Source organism: Erigeron canadensis, chromosome 8, assembly GCF_010389155.1.
Source record: "Erigeron canadensis isolate Cc75 chromosome 8, C_canadensis_v1, whole genome shotgun sequence".
Taxonomy (NCBI): domain Eukaryota; kingdom Viridiplantae; phylum Streptophyta; class Magnoliopsida; order Asterales; family Asteraceae; genus Erigeron; species Erigeron canadensis.
In genome coordinates, this window is record NC_057768.1 from 28799674 (window position 1) to 28822399 (window position 22726).

The following is a 22726-nucleotide window of genomic DNA, read 5'->3' on the forward strand; positions in this document are numbered from 1 at the left end:
AAACTAACGACCGTTAGTGCTAGGGATGATTGACAATGAAAATGCATACCTTAGGGATATCTAATGAAAAAAAAACACAAGGATGAAAATGCAAATATAGGAAACTACATGGACAATTTGTAACCATTTTTCTGTAATTTGGGTTCGACAGCATGAAGCCACTAGTTTCACATATATATCTATGATATAAAACTATGAAAATCAATATATATTTTTTCTTTTTCACTTTTTCTATACTCCTTATATAAACAAACTACCCTTCCAAATTAAACACTCTACCTTTAAATTCCCTATTTTACCCTTTTAATTTACACTACCACCAAACACTTGAATCTTGAAATATCGAAAATACCCTTAGGAAAACCTTAATTTGTCTCTCTTTCCTTCCCCGGAAGCTGCTCACATATTATACCAAAAAACATACTCATACATCCCCCGGAACAAAAACACATACATACATCCCTTGAGAACCGCCTCCCTCTAGAACACACATAGCCATTGCCCCCAAAAACCGCCGTTCGCCATCTAAAACACACATAGCCATAGGTATGGTGATCCGGATATCGCGCGGGTACCGCTACTTAACCAACATTTTTTTCCTATGCCCCGCTGCATTGCGCGGATACAAGGCTAGTCTTGTTAAACACATTGTATATTTGTCTTTTTCATTTTCTAATTCTTTCCAACTACATCACGTCATCATGTGAGCATATTTCTAGTTTATTTAAAGAAATTGCCGCAATTACTCAATTAGATATATATTCGCTCGAAAATGTGCCATATTATTATTCTTATATTATATAAAACAATAATAAAATTGAACATTAATGTGTACAAAATAAAATAAATAATAAAATGTAATATTATTATGTACTTTGTAATAAAATTATAAAAATTTGTTTGTTTGGAAATTTATCAATATTGTTAGTTTGTAAATTGAAATCTACAATGTTGGATCAAGTTGTCAATACATTTGTTTTTACAGACAGAGGTTAAGGGTTTGATACACACTACTTGCAAAATTGCAGATATTTTTGTATATTAATTGAAACCTGGAAACGATATCTTTACCTTAAATAGGGTGAGATTATTTACATTTCAACCTCTCACACTGTTGTAGACGATATTAAGATTCAAAATCGACATTTAATTTGGTCTTCCTAAATTGATAACCATAAAATTTTTGGCCATAGCCCATTTCAAGAATACACAATTCTCGCCCAATGAACTTCATGATTTTCTGGATGGGATTTCTTCCTAGGCAGCTATCAAGGCCCAAAAATGATAATCTACCTACCTTGCACAGTTGAACGTAATGGGTTTCTAAGCCTTTGGCCACCTCCAAGAAAATTTTATGTTTTGATTTTGGAGAGTCGTATAAAACAAAAAAACATGTTTTTATTGATTTTGATAAATCAATATATTGTTAGACATTTAAATTATGATAATTAGCTATACACTTAAAATAAAAACACGATGATTAAAAACTACATTTTAATGCATTAAAAGTCATAAAACTAGCATAGTATATAACTAATTATCATTATTTAAGTGTTTAATAACACATTGGTCTGTCAAAAACGAGAAAATCATATTTTTTGTTTTGTGCATCTATCTTGGATGCATATTCATCAAAAATGATGCATCCAACAAAAAACATGATTTTTTTTTTATTTTGACGGGTCTATGTGTGGTTAAACACTTAAATAATGATAATTATTTATGCACTATGTTAGTTTTATGGACTTTTAATGCATCAAAATGATGTTTTTAAGTGTTCTCTCCGTTCTTATTTTAAAGGTGTTCTTACTGGAATGTATATATACGGAAAGGTTATATTAGGAACTCCAAAAATTGCATGAAACTTTAGCAACCTTCTTAAAATTAAAATTAATTATTATATGATTAGTTACACGTGTTCGTATGACTATATAATTGTTTACAAATGTTCATATAACTATCTATATATATTTGATCATCACCAATCTCATCAAAACATTAATTTACAAAATACTTGTATACATATGATCAAACTACATACATTTGATCAAAGCATTGTTCGTGCACATGTGATCATAAAGTTCATGTCTCCAAAAATTGTATAGTGGATGAAAATCTATGTTTCCACATAATTGTAAAACCAAAATTGCACCTAAATAACTCAAAAATAATTAAAAAACAATCACCATATAAAAAATAATTAAAGATTAAGTTTGATTTAAAAAATTTCTATAAATTTCTGCAATTTTTGGGTTTCTAAAATAAACTTTTCGCTCTTAAAATATACATAGATTCCTTATTTTAAAGGGAAAATAAAAGCAATAACTTTAAGAACCATTTTTCATATAATTTATCCTTGAAATCGTAACAAAAACATTGTTCGTTCCTTCTGTTTGATATTGGTAAAGAAAAATAGTATTTCTTTGAAAGTAAATTAAAAAGATAAACAATTATATCTTATCAAACAGTTAGTAAAATTTGAGAAGGAAAAGCTAACCGAAAAAATAAAAGAAACGACTAGAAAGCCTAATGAAGTCGACGACAAAGTCAAAAAATTCATATGCTTAAGAAACCCGACCAATGACTCATAAAAGTCAAACCTTAAAAAAAATATGCGAGCCACCCACTATGTGTCACCACCAATCATATCCATTACAATCAGCAATATAATTCGTCTGTCTTTTACACCAACGTAACAGCCAGTAACTTTAACAGTCAATGTATGAAATCACCAAGTTTTCTATATAGAATTCAAACAAAGCATACAGATATAGATAAATAAAGTAAAGAGAAGCTTCTAAAATACCTTAAATTATTCTTTTCATTCACACCAAAAACATTAATCATTTGTCCTATGTAAAATGTGTCTTTAGACTTATTTTATCCTTTGACATATTATATTAGTTGGACTATATATAAGAAGAAAATTAACAAGAACTGTTGTTGTGATAATTCTTTTCATTTCGTTATTGTTAATAGGTAAGCAATATAATGATCCTAGTTATCATAGTTTTGTTTTTTAGATAAATTTTGCACATAAGTCAAATATTAGCGTACTTTCGACACATGAGAGACTAAACGTACAACATCTGTGTGTCGGGTCAAGTAGTTGATATTGCTAGACCAAAGACATACGAGTATTAAATTTGGTTTTGGAATATTTGTGCTGTTTTTAATCCTGTTGTGTTTTTGTTTTTTTTGTAGTTTAAGGGAAAAGAAAGAAAGAAAGGAAGGAAGGAAGAAAAGAAATGGCAAATGAGAGTAATAGTGTAGCAGCATGTACAGAAAGGGCAACAAGTGATACGCTCATAGGTCCGGATTGGGCTATCAACATGGAACTATGTGATCTTATCAACATGGATCCCAGGTACGATATATGTAACCATAGTCGTGTTTATTTTTTGAAGAATTATTGTTTTGATTCATTTACTTATGAAGTTATGATCAGTATAGCTGGGATGTTCATTATTTTAAGCTGGTCAAGTTTATCAGATATATTTCTTATACCAAAAATGGAAATGGGTCAAATTGGACAAACGGGCTTGAAGTCACCCAAAGTATATGTTAGTGCATACAATATTATTGATTGTTGTGATCAAAGTGCTTAGATTTAGATATACCACCTTATCGTTAACGCATTCATCTGGAATTTCAATAGTGCAGATAAAAAGTCCTAGCTGGCCAACCCAAGTAGGTCGAAAGAAGTGCTTAAAACCCGATTACATTAGCCCCATTTTGACATGTTGCCCAAACCGTTTGAATTTCCCATCTTGTCACCTATGTAACACAGAATGGTATGGTTGGGGAGGAAATTTCTCTTATATACGCAGATATGTTCTAGCGGACGACAAGATAAATGCATAGTCCAATATGAAATATTTGGATTGAGATCCTCTAAAGTTATTACTAACTTTATTGGTAAAGTTGATGATTTTGACCTTTGGATTAAAATCAAGGGTCAAGATTCAAATATCAACTTTGAATCTTAACCTTTGATTATAATCCAAAGGTCTAGATTCTCTCAACTTCACCTATGAAGTTATAATTAACTTTAGAGGATCTCAATCAGAAATATTTAGGCATATCTTGAGTCCATACTGTTTTTTCTTATGCAGTCACCCAGACCCTATGATTAATTAACGTACACTATATTATGCAACTTAGAAAAATAAGGTATCACATATGACCATTGAAACTTAACTTGAGGAAAATCCGAAAATGTTAAAACTGGAGTCTGAAATGATGAATGTTATTCTGTGTGTTTCTTGATTTGCAGACAAACAAAAGATGCATTGAAGATACTGAAGAAGCGTCTTGGAAGCAAAAATCCAAAAACACAACTACTGGCTCTTCTTGTATGTCTTTCCGTTTATTTGAATTTCAATATGGTTATGCCAGATATTTATGTTTTCAGTACATTGTTATGATTTTCTGGTTCCCATATCCCGCCTTTGACAGTGTTGGGTATGTTGTTGTTCTTATATGATTTCCTGGTCGATATAGAATGTTGTTCTTATTGCTGTAAGTTTTTATTTAGGTACTGGAAACTCTAAGCAAAAATTGTGGGGAGAATGTGTTTCAACAGATCATTGAGCGTGACATCCTGAACGATATGGTTAAAATCATGAAGAAAAAGGTGCAATATAAGCTGTCTATGTTTATACAATTTGAGATTTATGTTATTGACATTAAAACGGTTCTTTTGCAGCCGGATCTAAATGTAAGAGAAAAGATTCTGATATTGTTAGATACATGGCAAGAAGCTTTCGGAGGAAAGGGGGGAGTGTATCCTGAGTACTATGCAGCATACAATAAACTGAAAGTAATGCATCATATCTTTGCAAAATCGAAGCTTTTTTCCATGCTTTTTTACTAATTGTTGCTGTACATTGGCTAATCCTTTTTCCCATGTTTGATGAATGATAATAGTCTAGCGGAGTAGAATTTCCACCGAGAGTGGAAGATAGTGTGCCGTTGTTTACACCTGCACAAACTCACCCAGTTGCTCACCCTCCTTCAGCAATTGAAGAAGAAATTGCTATTCAGGCCTCCCTTCAAACTGAAGCTTCTGGACTTGAGTATGACTTTAATTATTTACTACTACTAGTGTTACCCAAGATGGACAGGTTGGGTAATGGGTTTGGGTTGAATGGAGATTATCCGTACAGCTAAAAATGGATCAGGCCTGTGCAAATACTTTTTGTCCTTTTCTTTAAACAACCCATGAGTTATGAGTTATGACTATATTATCACAGTTATAGTGGTTGCACTTACTAAAAGAAGACTTTATTCAACTTCTAAGTTTCAAGGTTCAACCCATTCAACCTATATATATACTTTTAGTTATCCACTTTTAGTTCAATAGTTGACAACAACTCTGTAATAGATGGTAAAGTAGGTGGTTCGGGTAATTTTGAAATGGTTAGAGTTTAAGCCAGGCCAACATTAGCTAATATTGGATACTTTCATGCTGCAGGTTGTCAGAAATTATGACTGCACAAGGAATAGCAGATGTGTTGACGGACATGCTTGGCGCTTTGGATCCAAAGAACAGAATGGTAATAACTTGTTAGTTCATCATACTTTAGTTATCTTATTACGAATATCTTATTACGAATTAACTTTTATGAAAAGTTCTAATCTATATTCGCTGTTAATGTTTCTAACTTTAGCTCTAATTATCTTGTCCCAGGGGCTGAAGGAGGATCTGATCGTTGACCTTGTCGGTCAGTGTCGCTCTTACCAAAATCGTGTTATGACCCTCATTAATACGACCACGTAAGCACCACTGACTTTGATTTATTGATTTTTCACAACTTCATTATCTGGGAAGTGCAATGCCAACCCAATATATACAAATGAGTCTCTGACTATGTTTTATGAGTATCTTGAACGGTTCAAATTGGTAAAGTAAAAATGAATAAATTATATCAAGATCAAAAGGAAACAAGTCAAATTTGTCAATATAATAAATTATATGAAGATGAAATGTTCAACTAACTTGTTCAGGGAGTCTTTCTAACTCAAACCCAATCTGACATTTTATCCAACCCATCCAATCTGCCCAGTCCGCCACTTCTTGTAGTCTTCCACTTGTAAATGTGTATTGAATGTAATTCCCACTTGTTTTCCAGAGATGAGGAGCTTTTAGGTAAGGGCTTGGCCCTAAATGATACTTTGATGCGTGTTCTTCGTCACCACGATGACATGGCAACAGGAGCTCCAAACCACACATTAGGGGGTGGGGATCAGGAAAATTCAGTTGCACGTCCTGTAAATGCAGCTCGCGAGGATGATGAAGCCGAAGATGATTTCGTCCAGCTAGCACCAAGGTAGATCTAATCTTACATTATAACGTGAATTTATGTTCAAAGGTTGTTTTAAAGGTCACATTGCAATAAGTAGCTAAGAAATGGAAAAAAAAAATAGTTTGAATGTTTAACCCGTTATCAATATAATATAACGATATGTTGACATATATGTATTAAAATAAGTCCTTGAGCCTCTTGCTTGTGCTGTTTCAGGTCATCAAGAGGTGAACCGGTGTATGTTAGCCCAGTTGCCCCTCCTCCACCCTCATCAACCAATTCTACTCGTTCTGACTCGGGACCAATGGTTGACTATCTGAGTGGTGAAGCATACGATTCCAAAACACGTTCTGCTGGACCATCCATGTCTTATGATGAACCAATTAGGTTCACCAAATCAGCAGACTATGTATCTCAGTCTGAATGGGATGTTCTGCATCCTGCCACCTCTATGCCACCACCTCATTTGAGTCCTAGTAGTGGGTCTACTTCCTCTTATGACGGGTTGGCAGGGCAGACTCGTGAACTCACACTAAATTCTCAGTCTCCGGCCAACAAAGAGAAATCCAGCGACGTTTTGTTTCAAGATCTTGTTGATTTTGCAAAAGCCAAATCGTCTACTTCTAAGCCTAATAGGTCGTTTTGATTGAGCAAGTTTGCGCAGTTGTTTGGATTATATATTTGTTAGCTTGATCTTTCATCATTGTATATGTTGATATTGTTTGTTAAAACAATCATTGTAGCTTTGTAGGATTGGTGTTATTCTTTTTTCGGATCGCTTGGGTTTGTAGTTATGATTGTATATATATACTGTTCGATATGTATTTCATCTTGGGACTATACACAGTTGATCTTGAGGCTTCCATAATGTTACTTACATGGGTTACATATTTACATGTTCAATTGTTGGCTATGGAATGTTATGGTACTTCATATAAATGGCTAATCTTTTGTGAAATGCTACAAACAACAACTTTGACACTTTGTTCTTTTCGATCATATAGAAGAGACTAAAATGTCACAAGAATGGATTTTCATACATGGGTAAAAAACATGAGTTTTAGTAACAACTTTTAGCCCAGTACGGTAGAGTACAATGTACACGAGGTTTTTCTTATTCAGGTTATTCCGGAAAATCAAGTCTTTTGATTCAGACGTACGTGCCGTAACTTGGATATCCCCTGACCGCATCTAAACCCTTGAAATGTTTTGAGTTTGTTGATTAAACAGTTTTTTTAAGCTTGAAAATGGAATTTTCGTGGGTCTCAAATCTTTGTTAGACGTAAAAATATATATATATATATATATATATGAAAAAATCATTTTATTTCTTTGTTTTATTTCCAATGGTTATAACATCATGTACCACATGTATTTATCAAACTAAATGCAAACGAAAAAGAAAAGAAAAAAAAACCAATAAAAGCCACGTCATCACATTATCCACCAACTAGCAGGCGCCACTCAAATGAGTGGTCTGTCATACATGTTCATGGATTCTCACTAGCCCCACATATAAACAAAAACACACATTTCACAAATATTAGAAACAACAAAACATAAATAAAACTGTTGGTTTTGTAAAAAAGATTTTGAATTCAAGATTTCACACAAACACACACAACCCACGTTTGTGTGTGAGAGATTGGTGATGAGTTGTGTAAGGAAAAGATCAAAAGTTTAATGAAAAAAGAGAGATGAATTTGCAATGTTGTTGTCTATGGCTATTAATAGAAATATTTTTACATTAAAAACATCACAGAATAGAAATCTTTATAATTGTTTTAGTTGCAGTTTAAATCCATCAACAAGAAGACCTCATTCTGTTTTGCTTTCTCAATCTGGACCTTCTTATAATACACTTGTTTACCAGGTAACCTGATGCTTTTTATGTTTTATACATATTTATATATATTTGAACATATGCATAATGTGGCAGGTTTGTGGTGAATTTAGGGAATTATGGTGTATAGTTAATATGTGTTATAGCCAAAAAATAGATTTGTAACTAGCATTAGGATGTAGGTGAAATTGGTACTAGAAGGTAGAATATAAAAGTTGTTATGGTATAATGGAGAATGTGTCAAAGGTGTAGAAAGCTGCTTCAAACCTATATAATAATATAAATACGTACCCGTATAATATAAAATCGTAAATGGCTACATTAAGGCGTTCATAAGAATTAGAATAAGATACTACTGGTTCCTGCCCGTGGATGTAACTAGTCGTGCCTTATCGTACTTAACCACATTATAACTTTATGCAGTTATGCTTTTCTATTTGCCTTTCTGTGTTTGCTTATTTGCTTTGTCGCGTAACCGTTGCACTATATTATATCTACAAGTAGTTTCATATATGGAGTTATTTTTTCATGTGAATTTCCATAGCTTAAAAAAGAAAGAAGAGTGCTTACTTCATTAGAATTTGGAAGGATACATAAGATATTCAAATAACCAATTTCCAACTTTGAATACAAAATTGTACATTTCTTAGATAAAAAGCAACAGCAATAACCATTCCAGTTGGTCTGCAGAGTATTAGGAGGTAAGATGTAGACAATCATACCCCTAAGGCCGTAACCAAGGGTAGTTACTTCCAGAAAGACCTTTGACATCTCTTCTGTATGGAAACGATATTATGAATAGACAGCTATCTCGAATATATGACTATAGAGCTAGGATATATATAGTGATTGTATTACCTCCATACTTCGATAGCCCTACAGATACAGATTACAATATAGTTTAATATACCACAGTACTATTTTTGAACTTGGAAGTAGGATTTTTCTCAAAGCAGGCCAATACTTTATTTTCTTCATTTTCTTGAACTATTACTGATACTTCTGGTCCTATCCTGTCATCTTTGTAAAAAATGGCATATGGGTCCTAAGTGGGGTTTTTGCTTCCTGTAAATCCGTAACTCAGTGTACATGCTAATGGTTTAGATCCATCAATTTTCTTCATATCACTAAATAATTTTCATGGAAACTTTTAATACATAGGCAGCAAAACTTTTAGGCCCTCCAGCAACTTTTGATGCCTCAAAACTAGAAGTTGTGTTCAAGGGAGAAGAAACAGACAAGTACACAAGAATCCTCCCAAGGACGTATAACCTTTCCCATTGTGACTTCACTGCTAACCTTACGTTAACCATCTCAAACGTTATCAACCATGATCAGGTGCCTAATTTCTTTTCCTTTTTATACTCTAAAAGTTATCGGCTTTTTTTTCCCATTTGATAATCAAGAGAATGTGTTGATGGCAGCTGAAAGGGTGGTATAATAAGGACGATGTAGTAGCTCAGTGGGCTGAAGTGAAGGGCCATATGTGCCTTGATGTTCATTGTTATGTTAGCGGGCCAAATTCTTTGAATGACCTCTTAGCAGAATTCAGATATTACATATTCTCAAAGGAGTTGCCGTTGGTAAGTTAATTTGAAGTGGCAAATTTGGCAGGTGGTACAGGATGAGTCGGGTTTGGTTGGCCCAAAACGCTTTTTGTCCAAGTTATAGTGTTCTTTTACAAAAAAGTTGTGTTAAATATGATCACAAATACTATAAAATCTAAGTGTTTTGATAAAGCATTTTCGAAGGTCTATTCATTAAAATATAGGCTTTAGGCTACTTCAGACCTATTTCCTATTTAAGTGCACTTTTTATTGACCCGTTTGACCCAATAAAGCATAACCCAAAATCAACCCATTGTTAAGCAAATGGCTGACTGTCATCTCTGGAGTAAAGAATAAGAATACAAACTTGGCCAATAATGCAGGTGCTTGAAGCAATGTTGTATGGCGATCGTATTCTATTCAGTGAGCATGCAGAGCTAATGGATGCATTTGTTCGCGTTTTTTTCCATTCTAGCTCAAGAAAGTACAACCGTGTAGAGTGTTGGGGTCCTCTTAAGGATGCTGCTAAGGTATGATACACTTTACTGAACTTATATATCATCCAGTCTTGAGCAAATGAACAAATTTTGTTGATTATTTCAGCATAAACACGATAAACATGATCGATATGCCATTTACAACTATTATGATTATGTAAGTTTTATGCAATAATATTGTAATACTCGTAAGGAAGTTTGTTTTAAAGAACTTAGTAGTCTATGATGGTTGAGTCAAATGGTTTATGTAGTTAGTTAAGAGAAGTCATAGTAATATTGACATAGTTACATAATTTACAATGAACACAGTAAATAATAAGGTCGCAGTACTAGTATATTTCTAACATACCGTTCTAATACTTGTGAACTTAAATGTTTAGGGACGAGTAGGGAATCAAATACAAGGCCTATTGGCTGAAAACACACAACGATCTGCGCCTCCAAAGAGCTTGGGAGTACCAAAATCTGTATTTCAACTTCTTTTTACATTCCTTTTGTAATTAACTACACCACGGGGCAATGACATAATGTAAAAAAGAAAGTCAACCTGTGGAGAGTTCAAAGTCAACCATTGAGTTGCTGCATAGAGGTTGAGATTGACTTCATTTTGCTATCTCATTGAATTCTTTTTTGTACCCTTCAATACAATTCATGAATCAGAAACCATGAACTCAAAATCCTTGACTAAAGATTTTCCATTGTTAATAATCCTTTCTTGAATTCGTTCTTTGAACTACATGTTTATCTATGTTTTGCTGGTGAAAAGCAGATAAATTTTTAACTCATCTACTTAAAAATGTGTTAACTATGTTTGTACATTTTGTTTGTAACATATCAAACATTCAAAGTTATAAAGGGATTGATCATACAGGTTGAACTACTTAAAAGTTGCTATTATTAGAATATGATCATGTAAAATGAACGTATGTCCGAAATGTATTTAAGCGTACGGGGTCACACGTTCAACACGAATGTAACCATAATTAATTAATATATTAAATGTAATTTATTAATTAATTAGATCACGAAAAACTAACGATCGTCCGTCAAAAGGGTTAATAGTTAACGGTACTTAACTGACGGATTTAACGAATGAGAGAATTGTAATTAGAAAACAATTAGGAAACCCTCTAGAATGTTTGGGGGGGGGGGGGGGGGCGAAAATAGGAGAAGGAAAGGTTTTGAAAACCCTAAACTTTGTAAACAAGTTACCTAATCCTATAAATAGAGGCCTAATCTAATTGTTTTAACATACAATTAAAATCAAAGTGTTTTCTCTCTTCTCTCTCCCTCTCTCTTGGCTTCGGCCGAACCTCCAAAGAAAAAGGGTTTTGGGTTTTCGTTTGGTTCGAATTAAAGGGTAGTAACAAAGGGTTGTTCGGTTCGTGATCAAGTGCTAGCACGCATACATTCTAACGTTGTGTGTGCGATCGTAGAGAGGTTTTATTTTAAACCTTATTATAAAGTTTCTTACTTTATTCTCTTCAATTTAAGGTACACGTTTTCTTTCTTGGTTAATTAATTAACTACATAGATTTATCTTACGCTGCATGCTTTGTGATTTGATTCGATAATTTGTTATATAACCCAACAGCTATTTAGTTTATAACTATAAATTATTGATTCTGGTTCATATTCACTGATAAATTTGATGGTACTCATTTTTGTATAGAAAAGTATGTTACACAACCAGTCAAGTTAGTGCCTCGACACTGATGTCATTTAGTCATTCTATAGGCGTTTTATAACTGAATAAAATTTTGAGCAATAGTATACAAACACGAATGATGTAGGCAAGGAACAACAAACAAAAGAAGAAAAAAAAATACTCACACACAAGGATCTAACGAGGCTAAGAATTGATCAGCCTGATCAAGTTGTCCCGATTGCCAGGAACCATATATCTGCTTTATCCCTTTCTAAACAAGTGTTGCATCATGGGACTAGATAATATTTGAAGCTTCATCTTTCTATTTGTCCCTTTAAATTTTCATTTTCGGTTGTCCTTGGGATTTAGCCCAACTGGACATTTAATGACCCTTTATGTCTTTCAGCCAAATGTTGGTCACGGGTTCAAAACCTTCTAAAGGCATATTGGGAAGTCTTTGCCAATGAGGTTGAGTATTGGGTTTTCTCTAGTGGGACTTCCACTGTGCTGTTAAAAAAAAAAAAACAAAAAATCATTTTCGGTTATGAATCAAATTGGGCAATCATACAATACCAACTGATTTGGATGGATGGAATTGTTTTCCAAAATGAGAAAGGTATCATGGTCTTAATTTAGAAATGTGTTACGTGTGTGTGTTTATAAAAAGATTTTACGGTGATGAGATTGCGTTTTTCTGGGTGTTGAGAAAAAACAAGAGATTTAGGCAATGGATATCAATTGCAACGAAAATCAGTTGAATGAGAAACGCCAACTAGTAATAAGATTCATATCATTTGGGATCCCTTAAAATTTATTTTATATTTGTTTTTTATATTCCTTTTATGTTCAGGTGATGAATGGTGCATTGTATGGGCTTGAATTGTATGATAATGATGGGTGTTAAAAAGGCATGCAAATCGTTTTTCTCCAAACATCATTTTGGCAAGAAATCACACCACAAACAACTGCAGGTTCCATTTCCTTCTACAATCTTCCTATTCAATTAATCATAACAACATCAAACGCAACAACTAAGGTATTATTGTAAAAAAGGGTCGGATTGGGATAGGCTGACCCGGTACATGGGAATAACCTAACCATTTGTCCACTCTCATAATTGAAGGTTTCTCCAGAACCTATTTTGACCCATTACCCAAGTTGACCCAACCTGTCCATTTGACCTCTATTATTAATTATCTTGGCATTCATAGAACTGGTTTGATTTATGTTTTTAACAGCACATTCCAGTAATGACGTGATTTATTTATTTGTATTATGTTTTAGGTTGACGGAAATTCCAAAGGAGACGGTGGTGATGAAACGGAAGATACTATTTCCCCTAAAGTCAGCATTCCAAAACTTGCAAGAAATGCAAGTACCGGTTTCCTGCCATCCTCGCTCCCAAAAACAAAAAGCCAGAGAAGGAGCAAAACTCCTTGTCGGGTAAGGCCTGTGAATAGCTTGCTTAGAAGCTTTAGCCGGAAGAGTATGGATTCAGACTCATTCCATACCGCTCCTCATCTTTCTAGAAGAAACAGTTCAACCATCATATATTCCAATGCTAATGGACTTCGAAAACCACCTGATGTGGTGAAACGACTTGAGTGCACACTTGAAGAGTTGTGCTTTGGTTGCATCAAAAATTGCAATATCAAACGTGATGTACTTACAAACGACGGGTACATAATTGGACGAACATTGCTTATACGGTTGTTTGGATTTGTGTCTTGAAAATGAACATGTCATTTTAGATGATCAGTAATGATAATTTGGGATGTAGGAGACAGGGTTTATATGTGATTTTGTTTATATTGAACTCTCAATCGACACCCACACCCGCGAAACACATAGGCCCGCTGGAGTTTTCTTTGCCAAGTTGAGGTAAGGGGTTCGACCCCAGGCTCCAACACGCCTATGTGCTAGCTAATTCCTTGTGGGCTGAAAGGGCTGGTGCCAAAAAGGTCCCCAGGATTAGGGTGTTCCCACCAATCTACAACTTTTTTGCCAACTTATAATACAACCCATTTTGCTACAACTGATCATCTAATTTTGATAGTTGATTATCTTATAATCACTTTCAAAACACATATTCAGATTCCTTCTGCATCATAATAAAGAATACAGTTTCTTTTTTCATGCTAAATTATACTCTACAGACAGATTATACAAGAGGATCAAGTGCTAACGATAAAAGTGAAGCCAGGATGGAAGAAAGGAACAAAAGTCACCTTTGAGGGTATGGGAAACGAGACACCAGGAAAATTTGCTGCAGATATTACCTTTGTGGTTGACGAGAAACGACATTCTATTTTTAAAAGAAATGGGGATGATTTAGAAGTTACAATTGAAGTTCCTTTAGTAGACGCATTGACTGGTTGCACAATTACCATACCTCTTTTAGGTGGGCAGGAATCATGTTTAACTATTGAAGAGATAATCACCCCTGGCTACAGAAAAACCATTGAAAAACAAGGCATGGCTTTGCCAAAAGAAGGAGCAAGAGGAAACTTAAACATCAAATTCTTGGTTCAGTTTCCACAGCACCTTACAGAAGAACAAAGATTAGAATGTTTTAATATCTTACAAGATTCATGCTAACTGATTACTGATGGGTTTTGGTAGAGCTGGCAGTTTTACCAGTCCATGCACATGGGCTTTGTTAATCTTAAACTAGTCAAATGGGTCATAACAAGTACTCCAATATAGAAGGGGTCAAAGGGGCTTAAAATCAGATAGCTCCCTAAACCCGTTGATTCTGAAAGTATTGGTGAGATAAACTTTCTTTAATAATCATGGAACAAATACAGGTAATTTATTTATGAATAACTTAACAAATGGACCAAATAATCTAACCATAAATGCACAAAAAGTGTGTGCTTAACAATCCAAGCCAATCTGGACCGTTTCATCGCATACTAGTGACCCCTTTTAATTATAACCCTTTTTGACCCATTGCCAAATCCATTCCACCACTCCATCTTGCCACCAATAGGTTTTATAAGCTTTTATATGTAAAGAAGAATAATAATGTAACACCAGGAACTGTATGTAACACAGATGGCATAATTGAGGGCAAAGAAATCCTGAACTTCAAATGGTTTGAGAAGAAATTACAAAAGAAAATTCTCAAGAGAACTTGTAATATACCAATGCATTCAGCCATTCACATAGTTTTTGTTAGTAACCTTGATGTACAATATGGTAACGGGAACTTTTTAGGGCAAGCAAGTTGCAGATTTACACTTACGACCGGCCAAAAATAGCACGGAAAATGCCAAGTATACTGCCATCTAAAAGAGCTTTGAGAAGCCTAAGCTTGCCTGGTGTGTATGGTGGGTACCTTGCAGGTGCATCTCCAAAGAAACCTCTGTAGAGGACTGCTTTCTTGTGACTAAAAGCATCAAATGAAAATTTCCCATGGTATGCTCCTATTCCGCTTTCACCAACTCCGCCAAATGGTAATGTGTTGACCATAAGCTGCATATTTGAGATCGTCATTAGATGAGTGTTTGAGTATCTATGCAAAAAGGATTGTTTATAACCAGAGATGGCATTTTGATCCATTTACTTTTGTCATTTGAGTTATGTTTCATGTTTAACAGGTCAAACTGGCAAAAAAAAATAAAAAATACTAACTTTAATGAAACGAGTCAAATAGGTCGAATGGGTCTAACAGATCAGAAGTTCATTTCATAACAATGGTCCTCCAAAACTATTTTGTTCAATAAAAGTAGATTATTATTTGTCAAAGAACAAATTAAATTATTATCAAAATAAAATTCCATAAATATATGACACTAAAATGCATGTTTTGGACAAGTGTTTCAGATCAACCCCACAGAACCCGACATGATTACAAAATTACCCATTTTGACCTGGACACGTTTTTGACATGTTACCCTCCCCAGTCATTCCTTGGCCTCTGCAAATAATGAAAATTGTTTTGTATAAGTAGAGGGATAGTACATGTAACGTGACATCATTAATGACTACAGCACCAGCAGATATGTTGCTCACAAACTTCTCCTTGAGCTGCTTCTTGTTGGTAAATAGGTATGCTGCAAGCGGCTTTGCTTTTGAGTTGATGAACTCAATGCCATCTTCAATTTTCTCGATCTACATAAACCAAAAGAAGGGTGTCAATCGCCCTAATTTTATTGGAAAATTTTGAACCAAATGTCAATATTTACCGTTACTATAGGAAGTAAAGGACCAAATATCTCCTCATTCATTATCAGGGAGTCTTCTGGGGGATCCAGCACTATGGTTGGTGCGATTTTTCTGAAACAGTAGTAGGATTGGTTAAATGTACTAAACTAAATTCACTACCAGAACAGATAAAATTCATTCTTTTGTACATATTAAAATGGGTCAAGTTGAGTTGTCCCAAACAACTTCTGTTCTAAATTTTTAACTTTGTATAGATAATTATTGGGTTATATACAAGTACAAAAGATAATATTTATTTCTACAATAAGACTTACTGAACAAAGATATTTTGAAGGTTTAATGTCTTAAAAATGATCTTTGATTGACTTTTGACTCAATCGACATGTTTCCGTTTAAGCTAATTTGACATGTTTGAGATGCAACAGGCCTGAATTAACACATATATTAGTAAATCAGTTGAAACAAAACTCACAAGCTGCTCTTGTCTGTTAGACCTCCTAGAATTATCTTTTCAGAAACCCTGTCATCATCCAATAGCTTTGTCAGTCGAGCAAAGTGATTGGAACTCACAACTCGAGAAATATCTTTAGACTTCAGAGGATCCTCTCCATAAAACTTGAACAGCTGATCTTTTAAAGAATCTATCTGCAGAAATGATATCAGCTGACACGTTAACATATCCTTTACCATGATTAAAGACATATAAAGAACACTTACGTACCAACGCTGGAGCATAATCTTTTGTTGTTATTATGTAATCAGGAGATACACATGCTTGTCCATTGTTACATCCCCATTTACCTGATACTATACGCCTCGCAGTCACCTGTTAAATACAAGATATCTCATCATATTTGGAAGTATATCCCACCTAGTGAGAGAAGTGTGTACAAGCCAGATGTGGGAAATGGGTGGATTCCGGGCCGGTAAAGATCGGAGCATGTAATATTTACTTAGGTTGACCCAACATACTTTTTGTCCGAGATGTTAATAGTTTCTATAAATAAAAGTGTATCAGATATAAATACAAAATCTATATAAGTTCAATAAGAGTAAGCAAATCAGTCAAAGAATTTAGGATATTTTAGCGTCTTATGCACTCGATTACCCTTTTATTAGCTAGTTATTTTTTTTGTTATACCCGTTTGACCCTTTAAAGATAAAACGTAGCCTGAATTGGACCATTCATAGGTACATGTTACAAAATTGTCCCCAGTAGATCAGAGCAAATCTTCTTACTGTTAAGTCGATGTCCGAATCAACCAAAACAGGGGATTTGCCTCCAAGTTCCAAAGAAACAGGTGTCAGATGTTTTGCAGCAGCAGCCATGACGACTCTCGCCACTCTCCCGTTCCCTACAAGGTTAATGATTTAGTTTATTTAATAATGATAATTGTTATGGTGTAAGCGGCATATTTTCCACAGTCAAAATGTTTGAGATGTTCTTCCAGTGAGTGGGTAAGTGGCAAAATTAAGAGAAAAATGTCAAAAAGTACCACTTCTAAAGTTCTAATGCATTGATACTTCAACATATTTAGACATAACATTCTATTGTCCCAGATTAAAGATTATATCAAGAACCATTCCTAGAAGACCCTACTATAAATTCTAGTGAAAGCTTCTGGATTTGAACCTTTGTGTGACTTTCAATAGCATACCAGGTAATATTAAAATACAGTTAAAAAATAACTATATCAATTTCCATCATATCAAACTTGCAACGTTGACTGACAGTCGAATATTTGATATAATCTCCGACAATACCAACATATGAATATCATACCTGTATAGAATATTTTATCCCACTTTTGCTCTAGGAGGACAGTTGTTTCCCGAACAGCTCCTTCAACAACTTTAATGGCCGAGTTATCCATAAATTCTCCAAAAAGTTTTGCCAGCAGTAAAGATGTGGCCGGAGAAATTTCTGAGGGCTTTAAAACAACAGCATTCCCAGCAGCGATTGCTCCTATGACTGGATCAACAGACAACACTGGGGGGGGGGGGGGGGGGGGGGGGGGATATAAATTAAATTTATATTTAAGTACAAACCAATTTATTGCACTTGTACTGAACATGCTGTTTTTGATGTGGGTTGAAGATAAAAATCATAATCAAACAGATATGGAAGAAAAAAAAAATATTTAACATACATATTGGGTAATTCCATGCTGATATGACCAATACAACGCCCAACGGTTCCGACACTATTTCTGCTGACGAAGGAAAAGTGCCTAAATTCGTGCTCGCCTGCAAAAATTATCAATTATCAACTAATATGTATAAAATCTTCCAATCTAAAACTCATGCAAGTTCTATGTACCTACTAGTCAAATCAAAACACAGCTTACCTTTTCTGGTTTCATCCAATCTTTTAACTTCTTCAGAGCCAACTTGCATGAAGTTTTTATCATAGCAATCTGAATTATAAAGCAATAGATCAAGTTCAGTAATAAAATCACCTACATCATAGTATTGTATATGGTAGATACTATGTATACTCTACCATGATAATTAAAAAACAATACATTCAACAACAAAAGTTAGCAGTAAAATTTAATATCAGAGTGTGATAAGCGAAGTAACAAGTTGACATATATATGGACCAAACAAGCATCATATAAGTAGTTAGCAAGACACGGAAATAAGTAAACGCATTATAACGTTGAAAGAAAAAAAGTTTCTGTATGAAACATTTCGATCATATATATAATAAGAATATTGAAAATTTAGAGTTTCATCCACAGGTAAAGTGAAAGAAAATGAACTATACTTTAACATCGGAGAGTGTGATAAGCAAAGTAACAAGTTGGCATATATATGGACCAAACAAGCATCATATAAGTAGTTAGCATGACATGGAAATAAGTAAACGCATTATAATGTTGAGAGAAAAAAAACGTTTCTGTTTGAAACATTTCCCAGATCATATATATAATACGATAATTAAAAATTTAGAGTTTCATCCACAGGTGAAAGAAAATGAACTATACCTATTTTTATCCATCTTCCTTAGATAGAAACAAAACTCCTCCAGAAAAAAAAATACAACACATATTGTTAAAAAGTTAAGTATAGAAATTCCACTTCTATAAACACAGTATGGTTGTAGAAGAATAGGCTCAATAAATTAATGGGCCATACATAACCAAAATATATAGCATCAATAGAAGGAACTTTCTGAAACTGGGCATTTATTGCATTCACCAAACTTAAAAAAATTGAGCAATAAATTGATAAAGCAAAACGAACACATAACATCAGCATAGACTAAGTAGAGTACATTCATCACAGTATCACATCATATTCTTCAAAACTTAAACTCAAAAACTTTGCAGTAGGTCAACTCTACAGTAAATAAATTTTATTTCATCGCAGCATGTACGGTAAGTAATCTTCAACTTAAAAACTAGCTTTGGTTTCTTATACGGATCCTATATGGTATTCCCGTGGTCGTTTTCTCTGGCCATCCGGATGGATGGGTCTCTTCCAGTCTTAACTCAAAATTAGCTCTTAAACAACAAAAAGAAGTAACAACTAAACTTCTAAACTTCTAAACTGACCGTTAAGTGTTTTTAATGTTAGCATATCCAGCTTTAAAACATATTATTCTATATATCATTTTTACTATAGTATGTATTCAATAACTTATTTATCGGCTAACAATTATAGTTTTTCTCACATGGTAACGATATCATAATGCGTCAAATCATCGTACCACATCACCGGATTACAAGTGAAACACATACGGTATCATTATTTGTAAGTTCGATACACACAACTGATTTTTGAGAAAAGTTGGATACATTTAACAACACCAATCCCAAATAAATTATCAAATAAAATAAAATTCATAAAACTCACAAAATTTTTGGTCAATCTTATTTTATTTTTGCAGCACAGAGTCAGTGTACGGATACACACACATTTCATGAACAAATTTATTACACAACCAGATCTATATATTCTATTCTATTCTATAAAATACTCACAGTCATCAATAAATTCCGTACGTATATATAACTCAATCATTACACACACCTCATCATAAGCATATCAGCATATACGTGCACGTATATACATATATAAAAAAAATATAGCAATATATGTGTGTGTATATATATCTATATATATATGTACTAAATTGAATTAATAGCAATAAAATCGGAACAAAAAGTCAAACCTCATGAACGAAAGATTCCAATTCCGGTTTCGATAAATCGGAAAACAAAGCTTCGCAAATCTGTTTCTCGCTACTTTCAATCATCTTCAACAGATTCTTCAACTGCGATTGCCTCCATTCGTAACTCTTAGTTTTTCCGGTGTTAACCGTCGCTCGGAGCTCCTTCAGTAATCCCTCCGCCGCCTCCGTATCGAACACCGCCGGAGAATGTTTCACTTGCTCTTCCGTCGCCATTTTTTACTTCAAATAAATCTGATTATAATCACAAAATATATATATGAAATATATTTTTATATATCTATATCTATATGTATGTGTGTGACATTATTATGTGTATATATAATATAATATATATATGACGTAAGGATGACTGAATAGTGGTTCACCTGCAAAATGAGTCGTAAAATACAAGAAATCGGATAGATGTTGACGCCGAAATAATTGACAGATAACGTATAATTTGGCAGTTATGATAAAATATACTAGTGGTATATATATACTCTGTTTGCGTAAGGTTTGTAACGGATTCTGCCTATAAAAAGGGAGTTTATTTTTGGTATATTGGTTAAATAAAAGGACTGCTAAAATGGTTGTGAACGACTGTAGATATAAATTAAATAAATAATAATAAATCAATAATACAATAACAATGTTGGTATATCAATTTGTGAATGTGACCTATGAATCATTTAAATTCTATGACAGCTTTTTATTTTGATTTGATTTATGACATGTTACATGGGTTTTTAATAGCGATATATTTAGGTTTATTTCATCTTTGAATTTTTAAACACGTGAGCCTTTTTCTATCTTGGTCAATGCCTCCCTTCAAAAATAATTGAAAGTCAAAGCTTGGTAAAGTTTATAATTTACTTTTTTTATTGTGTCTCGTGTCGATTGTAGTAGTGAAGAATCTTGAAAGGATTCGAAGACGTCAAAGTAGGCTTGGACAAGATGGAAGAACATGCAAAAAGGTTTTAAATGTTGGCACCCTTAAAAATTGCTAATTGGGGTTTATTAAATAAGTGATGCCGTGATGGTGGAGATTTCATGATAAGTATGAAAACCTTTGGTGTAAAGTGATTACAAGTATTCTTGGAATAGGATGATGAACTTAAGACCATGTGACTTTTAATAAAAGAAAAAGGGTTTGAGATTATATTACTCGAGTTGATAATGAAATCGACAAATTAAACATATCTTTCACTAAGTCATTCTAAAAAGTTTTGGATGATGGTTTAAACACTTAGGGCGCGTTTGGTTCACGGAATGTTTTTGGAAGAAATGGAATCTTTAGAAGGAATGGAATTTGACGAAATGTTTTTGATTTTTTGAGAATTCAAGTAACGGAAGGCCTTCCTCCATCCCCATGGAATGGAGATTCCATCAAATGATGGAATGTTTACATTCTTACGGAATGAGATTCCTCATTCTTTGAACAACCAAACGCACTAAGGAATGGAATTCAATTCCAATTCCATCAGATTCCATTAAATTCTGTGAAACAAACGCGACCTTAGTTTTGGTTTGGAACCCATGGGTGAAAAATTACATCCTTAAACCTTATTTTTATTTTGAGATTAATAAGGAATTTAGAGTTGACGAAATAAAGTTTGAAATTAAGAAATTTGGGAATGGAATTCGGATATCCATCCCATGGCATCCTCAAAATGGGTGCTGCAACTTGATTGTCGTTTGGGTGATTCATAGGCACCTTCCCCACGTACATGGTTTTGGTAAAATGATATTCCTACAACACATTTTAACATCTACAATAATACCTGCATTTTGTGCATAAAAATTTGTATATTTGTTGTAGATGACTAAATTCTGTTATAGAAATATCACTTCTCTTTTTAAAAGAAAGACGAATATATTAATGAAAGAAAAGTGTAAAATAATAACTATATTGGTTTGTACCAAAGAAAAAAAGATATAAAAAAAAGTATGGTGGGGAAAAGATCGAAGAAAACATAATAATTGATGGAAATTTGTCAGAATCCGATCAAAATTCCAGGTGTACAATGTTTAACATGACACAAGTCACACAATTATGTAAAGTATGCATATTAAGCAATGCAACCCAAACTTAAAAAAGATAGAAGATGATAATGTTGTATAACTAGGATAAACTGGACTGATAGATTACCATATATTAAACCTTTTTATGGGCTAAACCAGTAACAGTACTCACATTTTGTAGAACTTTTGACCCATATACAAGAAATGTATAAGCCCGTTATAAAACAAACTCATTCAACAAAATATAATCACAGCAACAAATACTAGAAGAGATATTTAACTTTTATATATTTAACTTTTATATATATCAGGTACTTTAACTATTTGGTCCATAAATCAATTTTGAAGCTACGCATGGAAAACTTAACAAAAACTATAAGGGACGTTTTGTTGTGGAAAACACCTATTGTTTTCCAATAAAACATGAAAAACAGAAAACGCGTTCTAATCATAGTTTTCTAAGAAAATTTTTCAAAAAAACAAAAAAAACAATGTTTTCCCTTTTTCCATA

General features: G+C 33.6%; 4 protein-coding genes across 4 annotated transcripts; 3 read left to right on the forward strand and 1 right to left on the reverse strand.

Moving 5' to 3' along the window:
• Nucleotides 1-2831: 2831 nt before the first annotated feature.
• Nucleotides 2832-7161, forward strand: LOC122579895 (TOM1-like protein 3). Its single transcript, XM_043752153.1, has 10 exons — nucleotides 2832-2979; nucleotides 3205-3367; nucleotides 4277-4355; nucleotides 4538-4636; nucleotides 4709-4822; nucleotides 4930-5078; nucleotides 5477-5558; nucleotides 5693-5778; nucleotides 6135-6332; nucleotides 6525-7161. Exons 2-10 carry the CDS (start codon nucleotides 3249-3251, stop codon nucleotides 6952-6954), a joined length of 1356 nt encoding a protein of 451 aa, XP_043608088.1. The 5' UTR covers nucleotides 2832-2979; nucleotides 3205-3248; the 3' UTR covers nucleotides 6955-7161.
• Nucleotides 7162-7882: 721 nt separating this feature from the next.
• On the forward strand, nucleotides 7883-10884 carry LOC122578174 (magnesium dechelatase SGRL, chloroplastic). The gene is made up of 5 exons (XM_043750079.1): nucleotides 7883-8181; nucleotides 9313-9489; nucleotides 9576-9734; nucleotides 10082-10228; nucleotides 10576-10884. Exons 1-5 carry the CDS (start codon nucleotides 8017-8019, stop codon nucleotides 10693-10695), a joined length of 768 nt encoding a protein of 255 aa, XP_043606014.1. The 5' UTR covers nucleotides 7883-8016; the 3' UTR covers nucleotides 10696-10884.
• Nucleotides 10885-12478: 1594 nt separating this feature from the next.
• On the forward strand, nucleotides 12479-14520 carry LOC122580351 (dnaJ homolog subfamily B member 4-like). The gene is made up of 3 exons (XM_043752622.1): nucleotides 12479-12814; nucleotides 13128-13522; nucleotides 14000-14520. Exons 1-3 carry the CDS (start codon nucleotides 12701-12703, stop codon nucleotides 14439-14441), a joined length of 951 nt encoding a protein of 316 aa, XP_043608557.1. The 5' UTR covers nucleotides 12479-12700; the 3' UTR covers nucleotides 14442-14520.
• Nucleotides 14521-14909: 389 nt separating this feature from the next.
• Nucleotides 14910-20687, reverse strand: LOC122611263 (aldehyde dehydrogenase family 3 member H1). Its single transcript, XM_043784261.1, has 11 exons — nucleotides 20580-20687; nucleotides 20194-20445; nucleotides 18362-18430; nucleotides 18164-18260; nucleotides 17797-18003; nucleotides 17253-17368; nucleotides 16735-16839; nucleotides 16486-16658; nucleotides 16034-16124; nucleotides 15810-15959; nucleotides 14910-15320 (listed from the first exon to the last, which is right to left on the reverse strand). Exons 2-11 carry the CDS (start codon nucleotides 20425-20427, stop codon nucleotides 15087-15089), a joined length of 1476 nt encoding a protein of 491 aa, XP_043640196.1. The 5' UTR covers nucleotides 20428-20445; nucleotides 20580-20687; the 3' UTR covers nucleotides 14910-15086.
• Nucleotides 20688-22726: the final 2039 nt, after the last annotated feature.

What these genes read in the sequence shown, in the direction of transcription:
- LOC122579895 (XM_043752153.1), top strand. Translation starts at nt 3,249, where the DNA reads ATGGCAAATGAGAGTAATAGTGTAGCAGCATGTACAGAAAGGGCAACA. An exon ending in CAGCATACAATAAACTGAAA is followed by an intron (nt 4,823 to 4,929) that starts GTAATGCATCAT and finishes GAATGATAATAG; the next exon opens with TCTAGCGGAGTAGAATTTCC. An exon ending in TGGATCCAAAGAACAGAATG is followed by an intron (nt 5,559 to 5,692) that starts GTAATAACTTGT and finishes ATCTTGTCCCAG; the next exon opens with GGGCTGAAGGAGGATCTGAT.
- LOC122578174 (XM_043750079.1), top strand. Translation starts at nt 8,017, where the DNA reads ATGTTGTTGTCTATGGCTATTAATAGAAATATTTTTACATTAAAAACA. An exon ending in ATAATACACTTGTTTACCAG is followed by an intron (nt 8,182 to 9,312) that starts GTAACCTGATGC and finishes TTTAATACATAG; the next exon opens with GCAGCAAAACTTTTAGGCCC. An exon ending in TCTCAAAGGAGTTGCCGTTG is followed by an intron (nt 9,735 to 10,081) that starts GTAAGTTAATTT and finishes CCAATAATGCAG; the next exon opens with GTGCTTGAAGCAATGTTGTA.
- LOC122580351 (XM_043752622.1), top strand. Translation starts at nt 12,701, where the DNA reads ATGGTGCATTGTATGGGCTTGAATTGTATGATAATGATGGGTGTTAAA. An exon ending in CACACCACAAACAACTGCAG is followed by an intron (nt 12,815 to 13,127) that starts GTTCCATTTCCT and finishes ATTATGTTTTAG; the next exon opens with GTTGACGGAAATTCCAAAGG. An exon ending in GATGTACTTACAAACGACGG is followed by an intron (nt 13,523 to 13,999) that starts GTACATAATTGG and finishes TATACTCTACAG; the next exon opens with ACAGATTATACAAGAGGATC.
- LOC122611263 (XM_043784261.1), bottom strand. Translation starts at nt 20,427, where the DNA reads ATGGCGACGGAAGAGCAAGTGAAACATTCTCCGGCGGTGTTCGATACG. An exon ending in GGATAAAATATTCTATACAG is followed by an intron (nt 17,369 to 17,796) that starts GTATGATATTCA and finishes TTAACCTTGTAG; the next exon opens with GGAACGGGAGAGTGGCGAGA. An exon ending in TTAATGATGTCACGTTACAT is followed by an intron (nt 15,321 to 15,809) that starts GTACTATCCCTC and finishes TCAAATATGCAG; the next exon opens with CTTATGGTCAACACATTACC.